The 14,902-nt window shown below is 43.9% G+C and overlaps 6 protein-coding genes across 6 annotated transcripts; 3 read left to right on the forward strand and 3 right to left on the reverse strand.

Annotated features, from left to right (window-relative positions):
* Positions 1-1,600: 1,600 nt before the first annotated feature.
* On the forward strand, positions 1,601-2,407 carry EAF02_008846 (uncharacterized protein; the record flags this gene model as incomplete). Its single annotated transcript, XM_038904894.1, has 1 exon — positions 1,601-2,407. One exon carries the CDS (start codon positions 1,601-1,603, stop codon positions 2,405-2,407), a length of 807 nt encoding a protein of 268 aa, XP_038755304.1.
* Positions 2,408-3,073: 666 nt separating this feature from the next.
* Positions 3,074-4,715, forward strand: EAF02_008847 (uncharacterized protein; the record flags this gene model as incomplete). The annotated part of the gene is made up of 3 exons (XM_038904895.1): positions 3,074-3,253; positions 3,310-3,573; positions 3,624-4,715. The coding sequence occupies 3 exons, from the start codon at positions 3,074-3,076 to the stop codon at positions 4,713-4,715; spliced, it is 1,536 nt and encodes a 511-aa protein (XP_038755305.1).
* A 2,016-nt stretch (positions 4,716-6,731) lies between these two features.
* EAF02_008848 (uncharacterized protein) lies at positions 6,732-7,355 on the reverse strand (the record flags this gene model as incomplete). Its single annotated transcript, XM_038904896.1, has 1 exon — positions 6,732-7,355. The coding sequence occupies one exon, from the start codon at positions 7,353-7,355 to the stop codon at positions 6,732-6,734; it is 624 nt and encodes a 207-aa protein (XP_038755306.1).
* A 1,193-nt stretch (positions 7,356-8,548) lies between these two features.
* EAF02_008849 (uncharacterized protein) lies at positions 8,549-11,864 on the reverse strand (the record flags this gene model as incomplete). Its single annotated transcript, XM_038904897.1, has 2 exons — positions 8,549-11,755; positions 11,813-11,864. The coding sequence occupies 2 exons, from the start codon at positions 11,862-11,864 to the stop codon at positions 9,396-9,398; spliced, it is 2,412 nt and encodes an 803-aa protein (XP_038755307.1). The 3' UTR covers positions 8,549-9,395.
* EAF02_008850 (uncharacterized protein) lies at positions 8,691-9,320 on the forward strand (the record flags this gene model as incomplete). Its single annotated transcript, XM_038904898.1, has 1 exon — positions 8,691-9,320. One exon carries the CDS (start codon positions 8,691-8,693, stop codon positions 9,318-9,320), a length of 630 nt encoding a protein of 209 aa, XP_038755308.1.
* Positions 11,865-12,419: 555 nt separating the features above from the next.
* On the reverse strand, positions 12,420-14,488 carry EAF02_008851 (uncharacterized protein; the record flags this gene model as incomplete). The annotated part of the gene is made up of 2 exons (XM_038904899.1): positions 12,420-13,321; positions 13,378-14,488. 2 exons carry the CDS (start codon positions 14,486-14,488, stop codon positions 12,846-12,848), a joined length of 1,587 nt encoding a protein of 528 aa, XP_038755309.1. The 3' UTR covers positions 12,420-12,845.
* Positions 14,489-14,902: the final 414 nt, after the last annotated feature.

The raw sequence follows: 14,902 nt of genomic DNA on the forward strand, positions 1-14,902 counted from the left end.
GATTTCGATGCCCTCGATTGTGAGCTGTGTCACTGGTAATCCGCCCGGAACCTTCTGGTCGACAAGCAACAGGTTTGAAGATACACACTCCTGGATGAACCAAGAAGCAAAAGATAAGTTATGAGGAGGTTAAAGCATTCTTTAAACCCAGCCTAACCATTGAAGGTGAGCGATAGCATGGAATGGCAAGCTCTTTCAACAGCTACTGCCGAAACATCGGGATCCTGACACATAAAATTCCTAGACTAGACACAAGTTATAGTGTTTAATATGCTCAATATGACCTCGGTTTCCCAGTCTATTTAGTCTATTTAGACGTGTATTTGCTAGACCATTTCGGTAATACCGATGTCAGAAGTTGTGACTTCATTGCCTCGACGAAGATCTCATAGGTATATATCGCCTGAAAGACAGAGGTAAAGATCCAGTCTGGGATACAAAATATCTTGTGAGCAGCCAACGACCATGATAGATCTCTCATTGATATTTACGCATCTTCATGTTGATGGGAGTTGAGTGAACTTCCACTCCACAGGCCACAATTCGATATTTGGTATCCAGAAACTACTTACTTCCTGTTACAAAAAGCGCTGATAGACAAGAATTTTGATAAATAATAACTATACTCCGATGCATGATTTTGTAGATGATTAGCATTGATCTGCCTCCCAAATGTTACTGGAAATAATAAATGAATGTGAATAATAAGAATTGAATGAGAGGTTCACACACACGTGATCAACGCCCTCTATGTATGTCTGCTTAGTCAGTCCATTCTTTCTCGACTGAGTCCTTTCTCATACCTCAGTAATAATTCCTCAACTTGAACAAACATCAGAGTTGATGATTTTTTGGACTCATGTTTCAGGACCGTAAATAATAATGGCCAAGCAAGTAAAGCTCTCGGCGAAACTGTTATCGCAGTTAAACTTACTTGCTGCTGTCACATTTGCTTACCGATACTCTAATTGATTCGGTAGGCAATATCCCTCAATACTTATTCTACCACCCGAAGCGCAGCTACCTCGGAATTGACTAGAACATGACCTCCTTATCAGCCTCCTTCTGCATACACGAAATATTACACTGTGCTGTGATTGCTGGTCAAGTGTCCCATTCTCATCCACAACCATTATCATACGTTATCTTTTGCAATCCGCCTCATATCTCATGTCCGCAATCAAGCGACGTAGTATCTGGGCGTTATTTCGATGTTTGCGTAGCACAATAAGGCAGATCACTTCAATACTAGAGGTTTGAACTATTAACTCAAGCCAGTCATACTGAGTCGCTTTACGTTTTGTGTTTCTTGCATCTTGGAAGTTGCACTTGTGTGACTTGAACCCGAGAGTGATTGTAGTGGCTTGTATGAAGGTTTTGAACCAAAGTTTGTTTATATTAAGCTCATGGACATCTCTTCGAACTCTAATCAACTCGTTGTGTCTGATTACCTCCATTGTTGCGCATAACACAATCAAACACTCTTTATTGCGAATACAAGTTTATTCAAAGTGTTCCTGCTCCCCCGTCCATCCAACTCCTCTTCCTCATCTTCGGAAAAATAACCTTTCAGAAATCAAGCCAATGCCGAGTCTTTCAAATGGCTCCTTATCATGGAATTATCACGGCTGGGTTACGGAATAATCGACATTACGCCCCGAATTCTCTACCAATTCTACCCTTACATCACAAGGGCCCCGTCAAGCATATTGAAAGGACTTCACCTCCCGTAGTTCTTAGCTTTCCAAATGGAAGTGATGTACCGATGCGGTCAATTGAACTTGAACGCAATCTACCGGGTATTCACCATCAAGCTCGTGAAAGAGGCAATCCAAGAATCGATTTCATGGAAATATTTGGGGATACATTCGAACATTTTGATGATCGTGAAAAGCTTTCAGAGGCTGGGCATTGGATTTGCGCAATGATAAGCAGTTCGGAACAAGCGCAATGTTGTCCAAATCCATTCGGGGTCTCATTCGGCGACTTAGAAAATCCTCTATTTTCTCGCATTGATGATATGCGCCATTATGGCTTGCTGGGAGACCTGCCAATGGAAAGTTTCGCAGCGGAACAAATTTTGCACCTACTCCAGGCAATAAGTGACGTATTGCTAGAAGATCTGAGACTTGGTGCCTACGATGGGTTACTATTTTACGAATTCATCAGAACAGCATATTGGCTTACACCAATGATTTCACATGTTCTAGGAGGTGCCGGAGTATTGATCTTGCTACGAGCGGTTGTGTTAATGAGCGGTCACGATGTTGATATTATTAAACGATTCATTGCCACAATACCATGTCTCGACCAGCAAGATCTAATTAAGTCTGCACAACGTTATTGGGAGATAGAAAAAAAGGAATTGGGGAGACTCATTCTTCTGATATTTGCAGGGGTCATATAGTTATTTCCGCACTTCTGATTTTTAGCGAAGCTTCCCGTTATCAACTTATCATCCAAACTCTTCGGCGTCCAAAGCCACGTTTATTTGCATTTGAGTCTTCAAGCCTGAATCATTGTCAACAATTGTTACAAGGAAGTTGAAATTTTCGAAAGAGATTTGGGAATAGTGTGAGGCATTTCATTAGTTGGTCCACTTTTCAGAGTTTTTATGGAACAATGTCAACGTCTAGCTGTCGCGGTCTGAGAGTTCGAAGCCGTCCAGCCCCAGAGTGCGGCCACTTATTTAGAATTTAGTTTTTATGTCAACCTTCATGCAGCAAGCCCAGCATCCATAACAAATCAAATTCTACAAAAGGTGTCTGACCCCTTTCCTAAGAATGTAAAGTCAAGGGGCGACCTTCACCGGCTTTTGTAGAAACCCCAGCCTCTTGACAACATTAGTTCTAGTTGATAAGTAATCCTCTTTTGAGTTTTAATCCCCTAATGCTCTTAACTATAAAGGTAGAATATGGTTTATTCCGGGATTTCCCCAGATTTTACATCGTTAAGCACGGCTCCCACATAAAGATCAGCATTCGTATAATATCTTCATAGGCAATCCCCAGGAAATGAACTGATCACGACCACTTTTTCTTTTTCTCGAGCACGACTTAATGAATCTATGATAATGAAGGACACCCAGGTAGTTCTTGTTTCCGAGGAGCCGGTTACCCAGATCGCGAGTTTGGAAACTCAAGAGGGACCAGAAAAACTTTCGACATGGCAGATGGTGATGAGACACAAAGTAGCGGTGTTTTGGTCCGGATTTTTTGCCTTGGCAGCTGTCAACTGGGGAATGGATATTCAGGTTAGTAGACGCTTGAGATCTAACATACACGATTGATGCCTAAACAGTATTCCCAGATATCTGGTGGTGCTATATCGATTGCTTCTTTCGAGCGTGATTTTGGATATAATTACAAAGGCGCGTACATAATCAGTTCAAAATGGCAAACGGGTTTCAATTCTGCCTCCTACATTGGCCAGTTATTTGGAGCGATTGCCACTGGATATCTTGCCGATAGATTTGGGAAGCGGTTGATGATGGGACTTGGGTGCATATTGAGCATTATCGGGGTGTTCTTGCAAGTGTTTGCTCGGTCGTCAGTGGTTTTACTCGTAGGCAAGGTAAGATCGATCCCCCCTTTATAACTCTGGATTGAACTAACATATCAAAGCTTATCAACGGTCTTGCCTTGGGTGCGTTTCTCACCATTCCGTCAAGCTATGCTGCCGAAATATGTCCTGCGACTATACGAGGCCTAACCACCTCTGGGGTTCAACTACTTATTTCAATCGGTCAACTCACGGGCAATCTCGTTCTTAAGGGCACGGGAACATTTGCCTCGGCGAATGCCTACAGAATCCCCTTTGCTCTCCAATTCATATTTCCCACAATCATTCTTCTCGGTCTCCCATTTGCACCTGAATCGCCTTGGTATCTGCTCCGTCATTCTCACATGGACAACACAACCTCCACCCTCGCTCGTTTAGGCTATCTATCTCCTCTTGACACAGCAGAAGAAATGACAACAATCATTTCAACAGAGTCCAAAATTTCCTCCGAAACCACCTACCTTGATTGTTTCCGAGGTTCCAACCTCCGTCGTACCGAAATCTCGATGGGTATCTTCGCCGTCGCTCAGCTTACTGGTGTCGTTTTCTCAGTTGGATATTCGAGTTACTTCTTTGAACTTGCTGGCATGTCTGACTCTAACGCATTTACATTATCAGTTGGAGTTACGATTTTGGGATTATTGGGCGTGATTTGCTCATGGTTTCTTATCAATAGATGTGGACGTCGTTCTACATCTTTTGTCGGAACAGCCATGTTGACTTTCTTGCTGTTGCTGATTGGTATATTGGATATCTTACCTAATTATTCCAGCAAAGGACCAGCTTATGGTCAAGTAGCTTGTGTAATCGTTTTCTCGTTTATCTATCTCTCGACTATTGGGCCAATGGGATGGGCACTCTTTGCTGAAATTCCTTCATCATCATTGCGTTCCAGGACAGTTGGGTTGGGTATAGTGGTACAGAGTGTGTTTGGTATTGTCATGAATATTGCTATTCCACTCTTGATAAACCCAGACTCAGCAAATCTGAGAGGAAAGATTGGGTTTATTTTTGCAGGGACATCAACTTTGGGAACGTTATGGGTCTGGCTAAGAGTTCCAGAAACTAACGGGAGGAGGTTTGATGAGTTGGATTGGTTATTTGCGCAAGGAGTACCGGCGCGAAAGTTCAAGGGGTATAATGTGCCTTTATGAAGGAATGCTTTTGGGAAGTTATGTCAGCGATACGAGTTATGTTAAATCTTACGGATATGGGAGCAGGAAAATTATGGCGCTGATTGGATTTTTTGGATATATTCTTTTACGTCACAGAATAGCTTTGGGAGGACCGGGCATATGAAAATTTTAATGTTTTATGATTGAGTCTTGAATTCCCTAGACAGTTCGCTTGATTACATGACTGTTAGATGTTACTTAGTCCTCTCCCAAATTTCAAACTAAATCCCCTCGAAAGCCCAGATTCGGCTTGAATTCCGACTATTTAATTTAGTTTCCACAAAGTCGCATATGAAGCTGAAAATGTTGTCTGATTTTTTCGATAAAATGGCCAGATCAAAGCGTGGTGGCTGCCCCGCAGGGACATGATAACGGTCACCGCATATTGGAAAACGATTGAAGCAATCGCCCCATACAAACTTCAACTAGCTCAGACTAGGTACGTATTCACAGTACCCCATTTAATCCATCAACTCGGTAGGTCCCGACTGTTAGCCTACCAATACTCTGGACACATCACAAGAATCGGCCCGAATTTGTGGCAAATGGCACCCAGTGCCCACAGCTGGGGATTGTGGAGACTGTCATAGCTTCACGATGAGGGGGGGCCGTTGGGGCTAGTTGGGGCGTCGTGGACATTTATATTCAGTCTAGCCCAAAGTCTACGGAGCTAATGGTCTTATAGTGAACGGACTTCAATGAACAATTTCCGTTAGATTCTCCGCGCAATTAGTAGACAGCTTTGCAAATGCCGTCTATATGTGTCATGGCCTCGGTAATATGATAATTTGAAAACCGCTGCTGAGGTAGTACATATGAGGAGGATGCTAATCTTACCGACCTAAACGTTATCGAACTCTAGCGAAGAAGGGTTCAAATACCTAGTATTAGGTACCCGAAGCTCGACGATATCCGCGCGATCGACCCAGTTTCGGTCCCCGGATTATCGTCAATAGAGATCCTGATGGGTATGGATGTTTGCCAAGCTGGTCCAAAATAAATAGAGTTATACCAAATACCGGATCATCTATTCGCCATATACGGATGGGCGAGTGGGCGGAGTCATTACCCGAAGCTATTATGACGGGCCGGATTTTGCTGCATCAAGATCCAAGTTAGCTGGACCGGTACGGGTTTCTTAATACACCAAATATCGTACAGCCATAGCAGTTGGTCTTTTGGGTAAATTAGCAAGATTGTCGGCAATTCAATCTATGTTTATATGGTATAGCCGTACAGAACAACCATCTTGACACGCATTGTATGCCACCATTCACGAATCTATAAGTTTGGTTAGCTCTAGTACAGCCACAAGATCAGTACCATGAGTACGCTATTCACAGCACAGTCTAGCATTGCATTGAAATTGACCACCGTATCCGTCGTCTTAGCTTCTAATTAGACTTCTATTTAGACTCCCACTTTTCACCATTCTGTTTCACCTTTACAATATCATCAACAAGCACCAACTCCACCGCATAACTCCATCAACCACCCGAAATCAATCTTCAAGAGTACTCGAACAAATTCATCCACCTATTCCACATATATCAGTAGGAAACTTCAATACATTCAATTCAAGACCTAACATCAATATGGAGAGATCCGGAAAAGAATACAAGTGCTCCGGCACCTCAGGTTGCGGAAAGAGTGTTTGGGTACAAGACTTCATTCCCAAGCAATGCTTTCATTGTGGAGGAACTCAGATTTCGCCAGCTGAAGAAGCTGTTAAGAAAGATGAATCTAAACCAGCGGAGTGATGAAGGAGCTTCAAGATACTGATTGCATGATAAGAAGTCGTACATGTGCAGGTGCCTTGTAGATTCTAGGAGAGAGAAAGAGAGCGAGTCAAACTCGGGAGCTGAGGGGGGGTGACAAAGTAGTAGGCTACTAGATTTCTAGCACTTTGACAATCCAATCAAATTCAGCCCAACTTAAATCCCATAAAACGCATTTATCAAATGAGTGATTTGACCACCACTTTTTAATCCCCCATCAATTCACCTCCCCCAAAAACTCAACATGAATCTCGAAATCTCTCCACCTCTGCCTCTCAATATCCTTAAACATAATGTCGGCCACCTTTCTATTCCCCGGCATGATTTTCTCCTCCTCTAACTCCTCAATCCCCAAACTCCTCATCAACCCCCTCATCGCCGCGTTCTTCTTCATCGTACCCGCTTCCACAACATCCACATTCAACTCACAACTCAACCTCAAAAGCAGTTCCATCAAAATCTTGCCAACCCCATGACTCCTTCCCGCTTCCTCAAGAATCGTACCGATATTCGCGAAGCGGGGTTGATGTTCAAATTCATGCATGAGTCCTATGCCTACAATTTTGCCATTTTCCTCTACTAAAAGTGCTAGGGCATTGTGTGAGGTTTTGGAAGTGGAAAAGCGTTGAGTGTATGTTTTTATCAGATCAAGAGAGTCGGATTCTTTCCAGCTGGTATCGTCTGGAGTGCGGTTGTTGGGGTCGTTTAAGGGGTTGCTGAAAATACGGACTAGATGGTCGTAGCGGCTGGGGATTAGACGAATGAAGCGGAGGTGGGGATGAGACGGGATAGTTATTATCCAATCTTCTGTGAAAAGCTTCGGGGAATCTAATGATTTCATGTTGAATTTTGGGATTTTGTGCCAATTTGTGAAAGAAGATGTCGATGGAAATACATTTATAGATATGTTCCTAAAGTGGGGTAAGGGAAGAGTCATTGCGAGATACGCATTGATTCGTAAGACTTTCTTAACAGCTGAGTCTTATCACTAGGCTTCCATTTCGTTGCCTGTTGAATGTTTGCATTTTGAAAATCATCGCCATAGACAAGAATCTGTGGTCCCATAGGAATAAATTGGTTATTTACAACTTATGAGTTCTCTATTGACTCTCATTGTATAGATTCCAACTGAAAAGGGGAACAGTAAATAACGCCAGCGAATTTGAATACTCACACGAAGAAGCCTCACAAGTAGATTAACAAAAAGAACTCGAAGCTACCATCCACGGTCTCCGAGAGCATGCAAACGAGGAATCGTAGCTCTTCCTGGAAATGATGATGGATTTACATAGACACCTCATAGAACCTACTCGCGAGATCTCGTTCATTTCGTGAATCTTCTCGGGTTTACTCCTATGGAGGCTATCATCTCTGCCACTGCTGGTGAGAGAAAATGAGTTGGAAAAGGTTCAGGAGGAGTTCCATGCCGATTGCATTTTGTTTGATGGGATTCCTTTGGAGAACATTAAGATGTTGCAGGATCAGGAGAAGTCGAATGTGATTACTAGGAATGGGAGAGTGCATAAGGCAGAGGGAAGTGAAAAGGTCAAAAATATAATTCCCAAATCTCGTGTACCAGCCAGCTCCCTTCTTCTTCTCCCCTCGTTTGAAATGCATAATAGATTGAGAAGAAAAAAAAGAAACATATTTTGTGATGACTCAAGAAGCGAATATCTTAACGAGACTTCGTCAAGCTGACTTTGATGACTTTCTTAGCTATCTGTTAAATCCAATTTAAAACAAAAAATAAATATGAATAGTCTGTCTGAATACTCTAGATTCATCTGATCTATTGATACAGAAGTGAAATTTGATATTATAGTTGATGAGTTGAATATTGTGCTCTTACTCGTATCTGCTCGAATTATAGAGAAAGTAGCATTTATGATTACGGAGGTTTCTATGCATCTGATTTCTAATGCAATCTTATTCTGTATGAACAGTCTCACAAGTTTAGCCCAACTTATTCAGGCAAGTATGACACTGATTGTCCGACTTCGTACGACCTAACGTGCGGGGTCAAGGTCAAGGTTACCTACCCAGTATCTCAACACAATTCCCTCATCAAGCCCCAAACAAGCCATCTCCAACCCCCACATCACCTCTCCCCTTTCACCCACCGTCTCAAAACACATCTCCACCGCGCTCCAAACACCACCTCCAAATCAACCCAGCCATGATCCCAGCCAACCAACTCATCGCCCAAGTCCGCAGTAATCTCCCTCTCTCTGACCTCCAAGCCTTCTACGCCCAATGGGCCTCCACCTACAATACCCACATCGTCGCGCTCCAGAACTACGTTGCCCCCACCCTCATCGCGCAAATCGCCTGTCAATCTCCTCACTATGCAACCCTCCGCATTCTCGATGCCGGATGTGGCACCGGGCTTGTGGGGGTTGCGCTTGCAGAAAGCGGTGCTACAGACATTGATGGCCTTGATTTTTCGCCCGCTATGCTTGCTCAAGCACGTCTAACGGGCTGTTATCGCAATCTGTTCGTAGGAGACTTGTTGCAGACCATTGAGGTGCCGGATGAAACGTATGATTTGGTGACTTGTGCTGGGACATTTACGCATGGACATGTTGGTCCTGATCCTGCGTTGAGGGAATTTACTCGGATACTTGTCCCAAGTGGTCTTATTATTGCTACTATTCTCGAGGAAGTTTGGGAATCGGGGGGTTACAAAGCTCAGATTGAGAAACTGGAAGCAGAAGGAATTTTGGAGGTTGTTAGTGTGGAGTTAAATGATTATCGAAAGGGATGTGATAAAGCGCATATGATTGTCTTGAAAAAAGGTAGTAATTGAATGATGTGAGAAAATAATGGTACATTGGGTTGGGCTTTATCTTTCTTGATATCGATATTTATTGTTTGATATTACCTAGAAAGCAAGTTCATCCTTGGTGCTGTTCTCAGCAACCTTATCCTCACCACCATCTTGAACCTCTCCCATAACCATGCCTTGACTTTCCGGCAAGGGAACCTTATTCTTTCCTTTCCTATATACTCTCTCATCCCTTGGATCAAATCCACCCTGTCCCCAAGTTGCCCATTCTGGAGTCTCGGCACCCACATAATCCTCTGGGCCAAACTTCTCTCCACTCTCCAGGCACTCGAAAAACTTCTTGTAGTCAATCCTCGTATGCCATTTACCCGCAATGTTGAATCTGTCAGATGCGATCAAGATACAACAACTGTGAGCATGTTCTGCTGCAATACCATACCCTAATCCTCTCCTCTTGAGGGATGCAGTAAGAGCTTCGACAAAAGCGCAAACCTCTTCATAGAATGGCACATTTTGCATCGTGAGCCCTGCACCAGCGGAAGACGATGTTCCGCAATATGTGACTCCTTTAACTTCCACGAAACAAGGCAATCCTTTTTCGACAAGATCGGCATAACCTTCCGCTTCATCTTCGATATTGAAACCTTTGACGAGCGTAAGACGGAACACGGTACGCTGTTCAAAGCGACGCTCGCGGAGGATTTCGAGACAGCGCTGGAAACGCTCCCAGAAATCTCGATGGAGGGGTCTGTCGATTTTACGCAGAGAATCCTTGTTTGAAGCATCGATACTAACGTAGAGTTGAGTGACGGGCTGAAGGGTGGCGAGTTGATCTGGATGTTGTGCATTGCAAACAAGGAAGGTGGAAATGTGTTCTTTGTGGAGCATGCTCGTGAACTCATTGATATGAGGGTAGAAAATTGGTTCGCCGACTAAACTTAGAGCACAGTGACGAATGCGCATTGCTTCCGCAAAACGTTCGGCTCGGACACCAGGAACACCTCTCATCATCTTGATTTTCTTGTAGTGTCCAGCCTTGACACCGTCGAAGATCATTTCTGGTGGGTCTACCTTCCATCTCCAGGTGGTTCCAACGGGGTTGGTACCGTGTCTCCAGCAGAAGACACATTTGTTAGAACATGACAATGATGGTGTAGTCTCCATGCATTGATGAGATGCAATGCCATAAAATGAATATTTATAACAAGAACCTCTGCCTCGCAAAGCCGATTTCGTCCACCTACAAATCTTGACTCCTGAGTGCGACCCTATAATTGAGTAGCCTTGCTTTGTTAAAGCTGCATATGTAGGTGAAGTTGTTGGAACCATTTCCTTAGCGACGACTGGAGCCGTCTTGGCCTTCCCCTTCTTCAATCCGACTGTCGTGAAGTCGATCTCGAGTTCTTCCGGTTCTTCACCAGTAGTTTTGTCTATGGTTTCTGTATTGTTCAGAACGCCTCCAATATCCTCTAAATCGTTCAGACTGTCATCTTTCTTTTGAGTCTTGGCTTTTCTCGAAGCAACATTTTGTTCATCAAAAAGAACTTCCCCATCATCGTCATCCTCAATATCCTCTACATCACTTTCTACCGCATCTCCACTTCCAACAACCCCTTCGCCTAGACTACCGGTCTTTGCAATATGCTCCAGCACGTCTACCACTCCTTCTTTCCATTCCGCCAACCTTTCTTTTGCGTCCGTCTTCGCATCGCCCATTCCTAGAGGGAATGCTCTCTTTCTTCCCGTCAATTTCGCTAACCATTTATCCACGTCCTTAGCCTGCGAACAGAATCCTTCTTCCTCCGTTGGCCAACCCTCTCTATCCCCAAACCCAAACACTGAGTACCCTACCAAGGGCGACAATGGCGCGGTATCGATTCTAAAATCATTATGTGTTTCTTGTAAATGTTCCAGGAAATTGTCCAACACAGTATCGATATTATAACTGGGGATGAGTACTAAATAAAAGTAGCTAACTCCAGATTCGCCCTTTGGTGGGTTAATGAAGTAGTCATCGTAGTCAATATATGAGAGGTCGAGCAGTTGAGATTCGAGAAATTGAATTTTTTGCCCAGTTGCACGTCCAGAGAGATCGCCTCTAATGCTCTCCACAAAAGAATTTGCGGTCTTTTCTGTCGTGCCAGTCAACGATGAAAAGAAAACGAGCGGTTGAATCTTTTCGGGGCCAGTTTGCAGGTTATCCTCGGAAGATTTGCGTTTTTTAATGCCTCCGACTATTCTTCGTGGGGCTTTGACGCCATTGGCTTTCTTTTCGTCAATTACAGGTGGTGATATCTTTTCTTTCACCGCAGGTAAAACCGGTGATGATGGCAAAGGCGATGCAGATAGTTTCTCCCTCACTGTTCGCGGACGAAGGGTTATCCTGACGAGTATGAGGATCGTGGCCGTCGTAAGAATAATCGGAATGCGATAAAGATGCCATAGTGCGACGATGTCTACATTGTAGAAGTATTAATATTTTCTCAATGTACATTGAAAAACGAATAACTTACCATCGATCTCATAAGACCAAATCGGCCTCGAAATCCAGCTATCGGAAGGCATTTCTATATAATGTCGATATTGCGCGAATGTACAATAAACTTTCAAAATTTTGGAGGGGAAGTCAAAATCGTGGGGCACGATGCGGCCGCTGCTATACTAGCGCTGCCCACGCCACCACTAAAAGAATGGGGATTCGCAATGCAACTTTAATAAATGCTCGATGGGCACTCACCGGGAGCAATGCTTGAGACGAATAAGTTGGAACCAACCCGTTTCTTATACGCATATACGTATGCATGTCTACCAAAATTGGTAAAGACTATTCATTTTTTATTAAAATCCACTCTTCAAAACTTTACGACGCATAAATGACATTCATTCAGTCTCGGTTTTATGTTTTCACATATTCCTTATTTTAATCTTTTTTTTTTTTCGAAATTGAACTATTGGATCCTCGTTCTCTTTCTCCTCCCCACAGAACTATCCCCCTCATTGACTTGAGCCGCAATCACGCGTGAGCGATCTTCAAGCCTCAAACATGCGCATGAATGATAGGAAATGTCTTTGATCACATCCACGCGCAAGTAGTCTCACAGAAATCATCAAGAAGAACAATCGTTTAAATTATATCAATTTCATTGACTGATGACGAATATAATATGTATCTCATATCCCCTACGTTTAATCCTTGTGCCAAAGATCCTCTGATGAAGACAGCCGCCTGAGTGAAGATCTGTGTCTCATCTCATACACGGACATACCATGAACACCGAAATCGAATACCAGCCATCATAAGAGAGCATAACACAAAAAATATGCAGAGAACCGTCCTCACTCCCAATCCCAGACACCAAACAGCCATAATAGTACCTGTCCCAGAACCACAGACCCAATTATATCCGCCGTAAGGAAAATTAAAGCAAGTAGAACTCCCTTGTCCCTAATCCCATAGTCCATTCCGTTCCTTGATCCATGTCCATTAAGATTCATTTGTAGTCCAGCCATCAGTACGTTTATCTAATCAATAAAGGCCGAAGCAATTTAGCCCATTGTGTTGCCCATGCTACTACCCATAGCGTTTCCCATAGCATTTCCCATAGCATTTGCTATAGCGTTTGCGCCTGGCTCTGCGCCGGCGGGGGGATCCGACAACTCGTCCCTTCTAATCATTACCCGCTCGTTACAGATATCGATGAATTGCTCAAACTTGTGAATTACTAAATCCTTTTGCCTCAACTGTTCCTTCAAATCTTCTACTTCTTGCTTCCAATCGGCCTTGATTTTCTCTACTTCTGCTTGGGCATTCGCTACCTCAGTTCGGAGCTCGGCGCGGAGTTTCTCTTCAAATGACATGGGGGGCTTTTTGTAAAACGTAGGAAGAGACTCCATTGCTGTGGGTTCAACACGAGAAGGGTCGCGTTTAATAGCGGCTCGGGCATTGTAGATGTCACGAGGAAGGAAGCGAATAGTAGGGTTGTCACGATGAAGAATTTCAAGAGTTTCTTTTACAGAAACACCTGAGAATAGTGTTAGCAACCCATTCATATATGTGAGCGGGCAGGACGTGATATACCGTTTTCCTCAAGAGCCTTTACAGCAGCAATTGCTTTAGGATCTAATTTTCTAGCTCCCGGGTGCTCAGTGGGACTTTCGCTCGGAGGATGATTGTGTGTTAAATGCTCTCCATCAATCCGACCTCGTAGAAGCCAAGAAGTTTTGTTTTCGAGACCAAAGACTCCAAATTCACAACCACATTTACGCGATTTGGTCTTACGCTGTCGCTGTTCACCGGGCACCTTCTCCTTATTGGTTCCGCCGCGATCACAAATCAAGAACACTTTCTTCAGACCTCTATTGTCGCGTTTAGATCTGCCAATGACAAACGCATAACCATGTGTCAAAGCATGTGCCTGCGCAGCTGCAAAAAGGGCCTCGAAAGTTGGATAACTACCTCCTGGTGGGGCAGATAACATTTCACCAGGAGTCACTTCCGGAGCTTCGGTTTGATCATGTTCGTCCGCCGGAGAAAGAAGAGAACCGTTAGGATCCAATTGTTGATCAAGCGCAAGCTGAGGATCAATCATGGACATATCCTGAGTGGAGCTTACCGGTGAATCTTGCGGTCTCGTAGATCCGAGGTTTGAGTTGGCGGGGGAGGGGTTCATGGACGGGGGTCGTTGAACACCAAGACTCTGTCCTTGCATCGCGGGGGATTGTGATTGCCGTTGCTGCGTTGCGAAATCTCGATTTTGATTCATGGCAGATGGGGGAGTTGGGTGAGTTGGATGAACGGCATGAGTGACGGTCATGGACTGATTTTGCGGGGTATGCTGGGGCGCCATGTGAATTGCTGCACCCATGGGAGGTGGACCATTTTGTCTCTGAGGCTGTCGCTGAGCAGTTTGACCATTCGTAGTATTACTCAAAATTCCTTGAGCAATTTGTTGTTCTGCAGATACTCCATTGTTGCCATTTTGTCTGGGCGGAACTGGTTGCTTATTGGCGTATGGAGTTGAGTATGGAGAATTGTGCTGTTGAATTGGTGGGCCGCGAATACCAGTTGAAGTTGGTCTTGGGTAAGCAATGTTTTGTTGACCAAGATTTTGTTGAACAGGGAATATGTGACGTTGTGTATTTGGTTGTTGATATGAATTTCTGGTAGGATCTTGAGGTGGTAAAGACATGATGGAAATTGATAAAGCTCGACGACTCGTATCGTAAAGTGGTCAACAAAAAGTGGTGAATGTATCAATAGAGAAGAACTTTGGAGTGTGGACTCATCAGGAAATTTACTGACTTTAGACCAGTTGTCGATGATTGGTTGGCTTAGCGAACAACTGAAGATTGATGTAACAAATGGCAACAATCGAGAATGGCTCGAGGATGGGGTTTTGCTTTGGTATCATGAACCTTGGAATGGAAATAGCCCGAAAGCTAAGGCTTAAGGCGGCAAGTGCGGCAAAATCGACGGAAATGGCGTCAGTGTAATGGATGGTGGGGTTTTGTTAAGTACAGCTGGAGCATCAGTTCAGTATCTAGGTAGAAATATTGTGAAGGCATTCCTAGTATATAATATTCATGGATAGATAACCTAATCA

This window comes from Botrytis sinoallii (genome assembly GCF_014898435.1).
Source record: "Botrytis sinoallii strain Bc 23 chromosome Unknown BSIN_017, whole genome shotgun sequence".
NCBI classification, from domain to species: domain Eukaryota; kingdom Fungi; phylum Ascomycota; class Leotiomycetes; order Helotiales; family Sclerotiniaceae; genus Botrytis; species Botrytis sinoallii.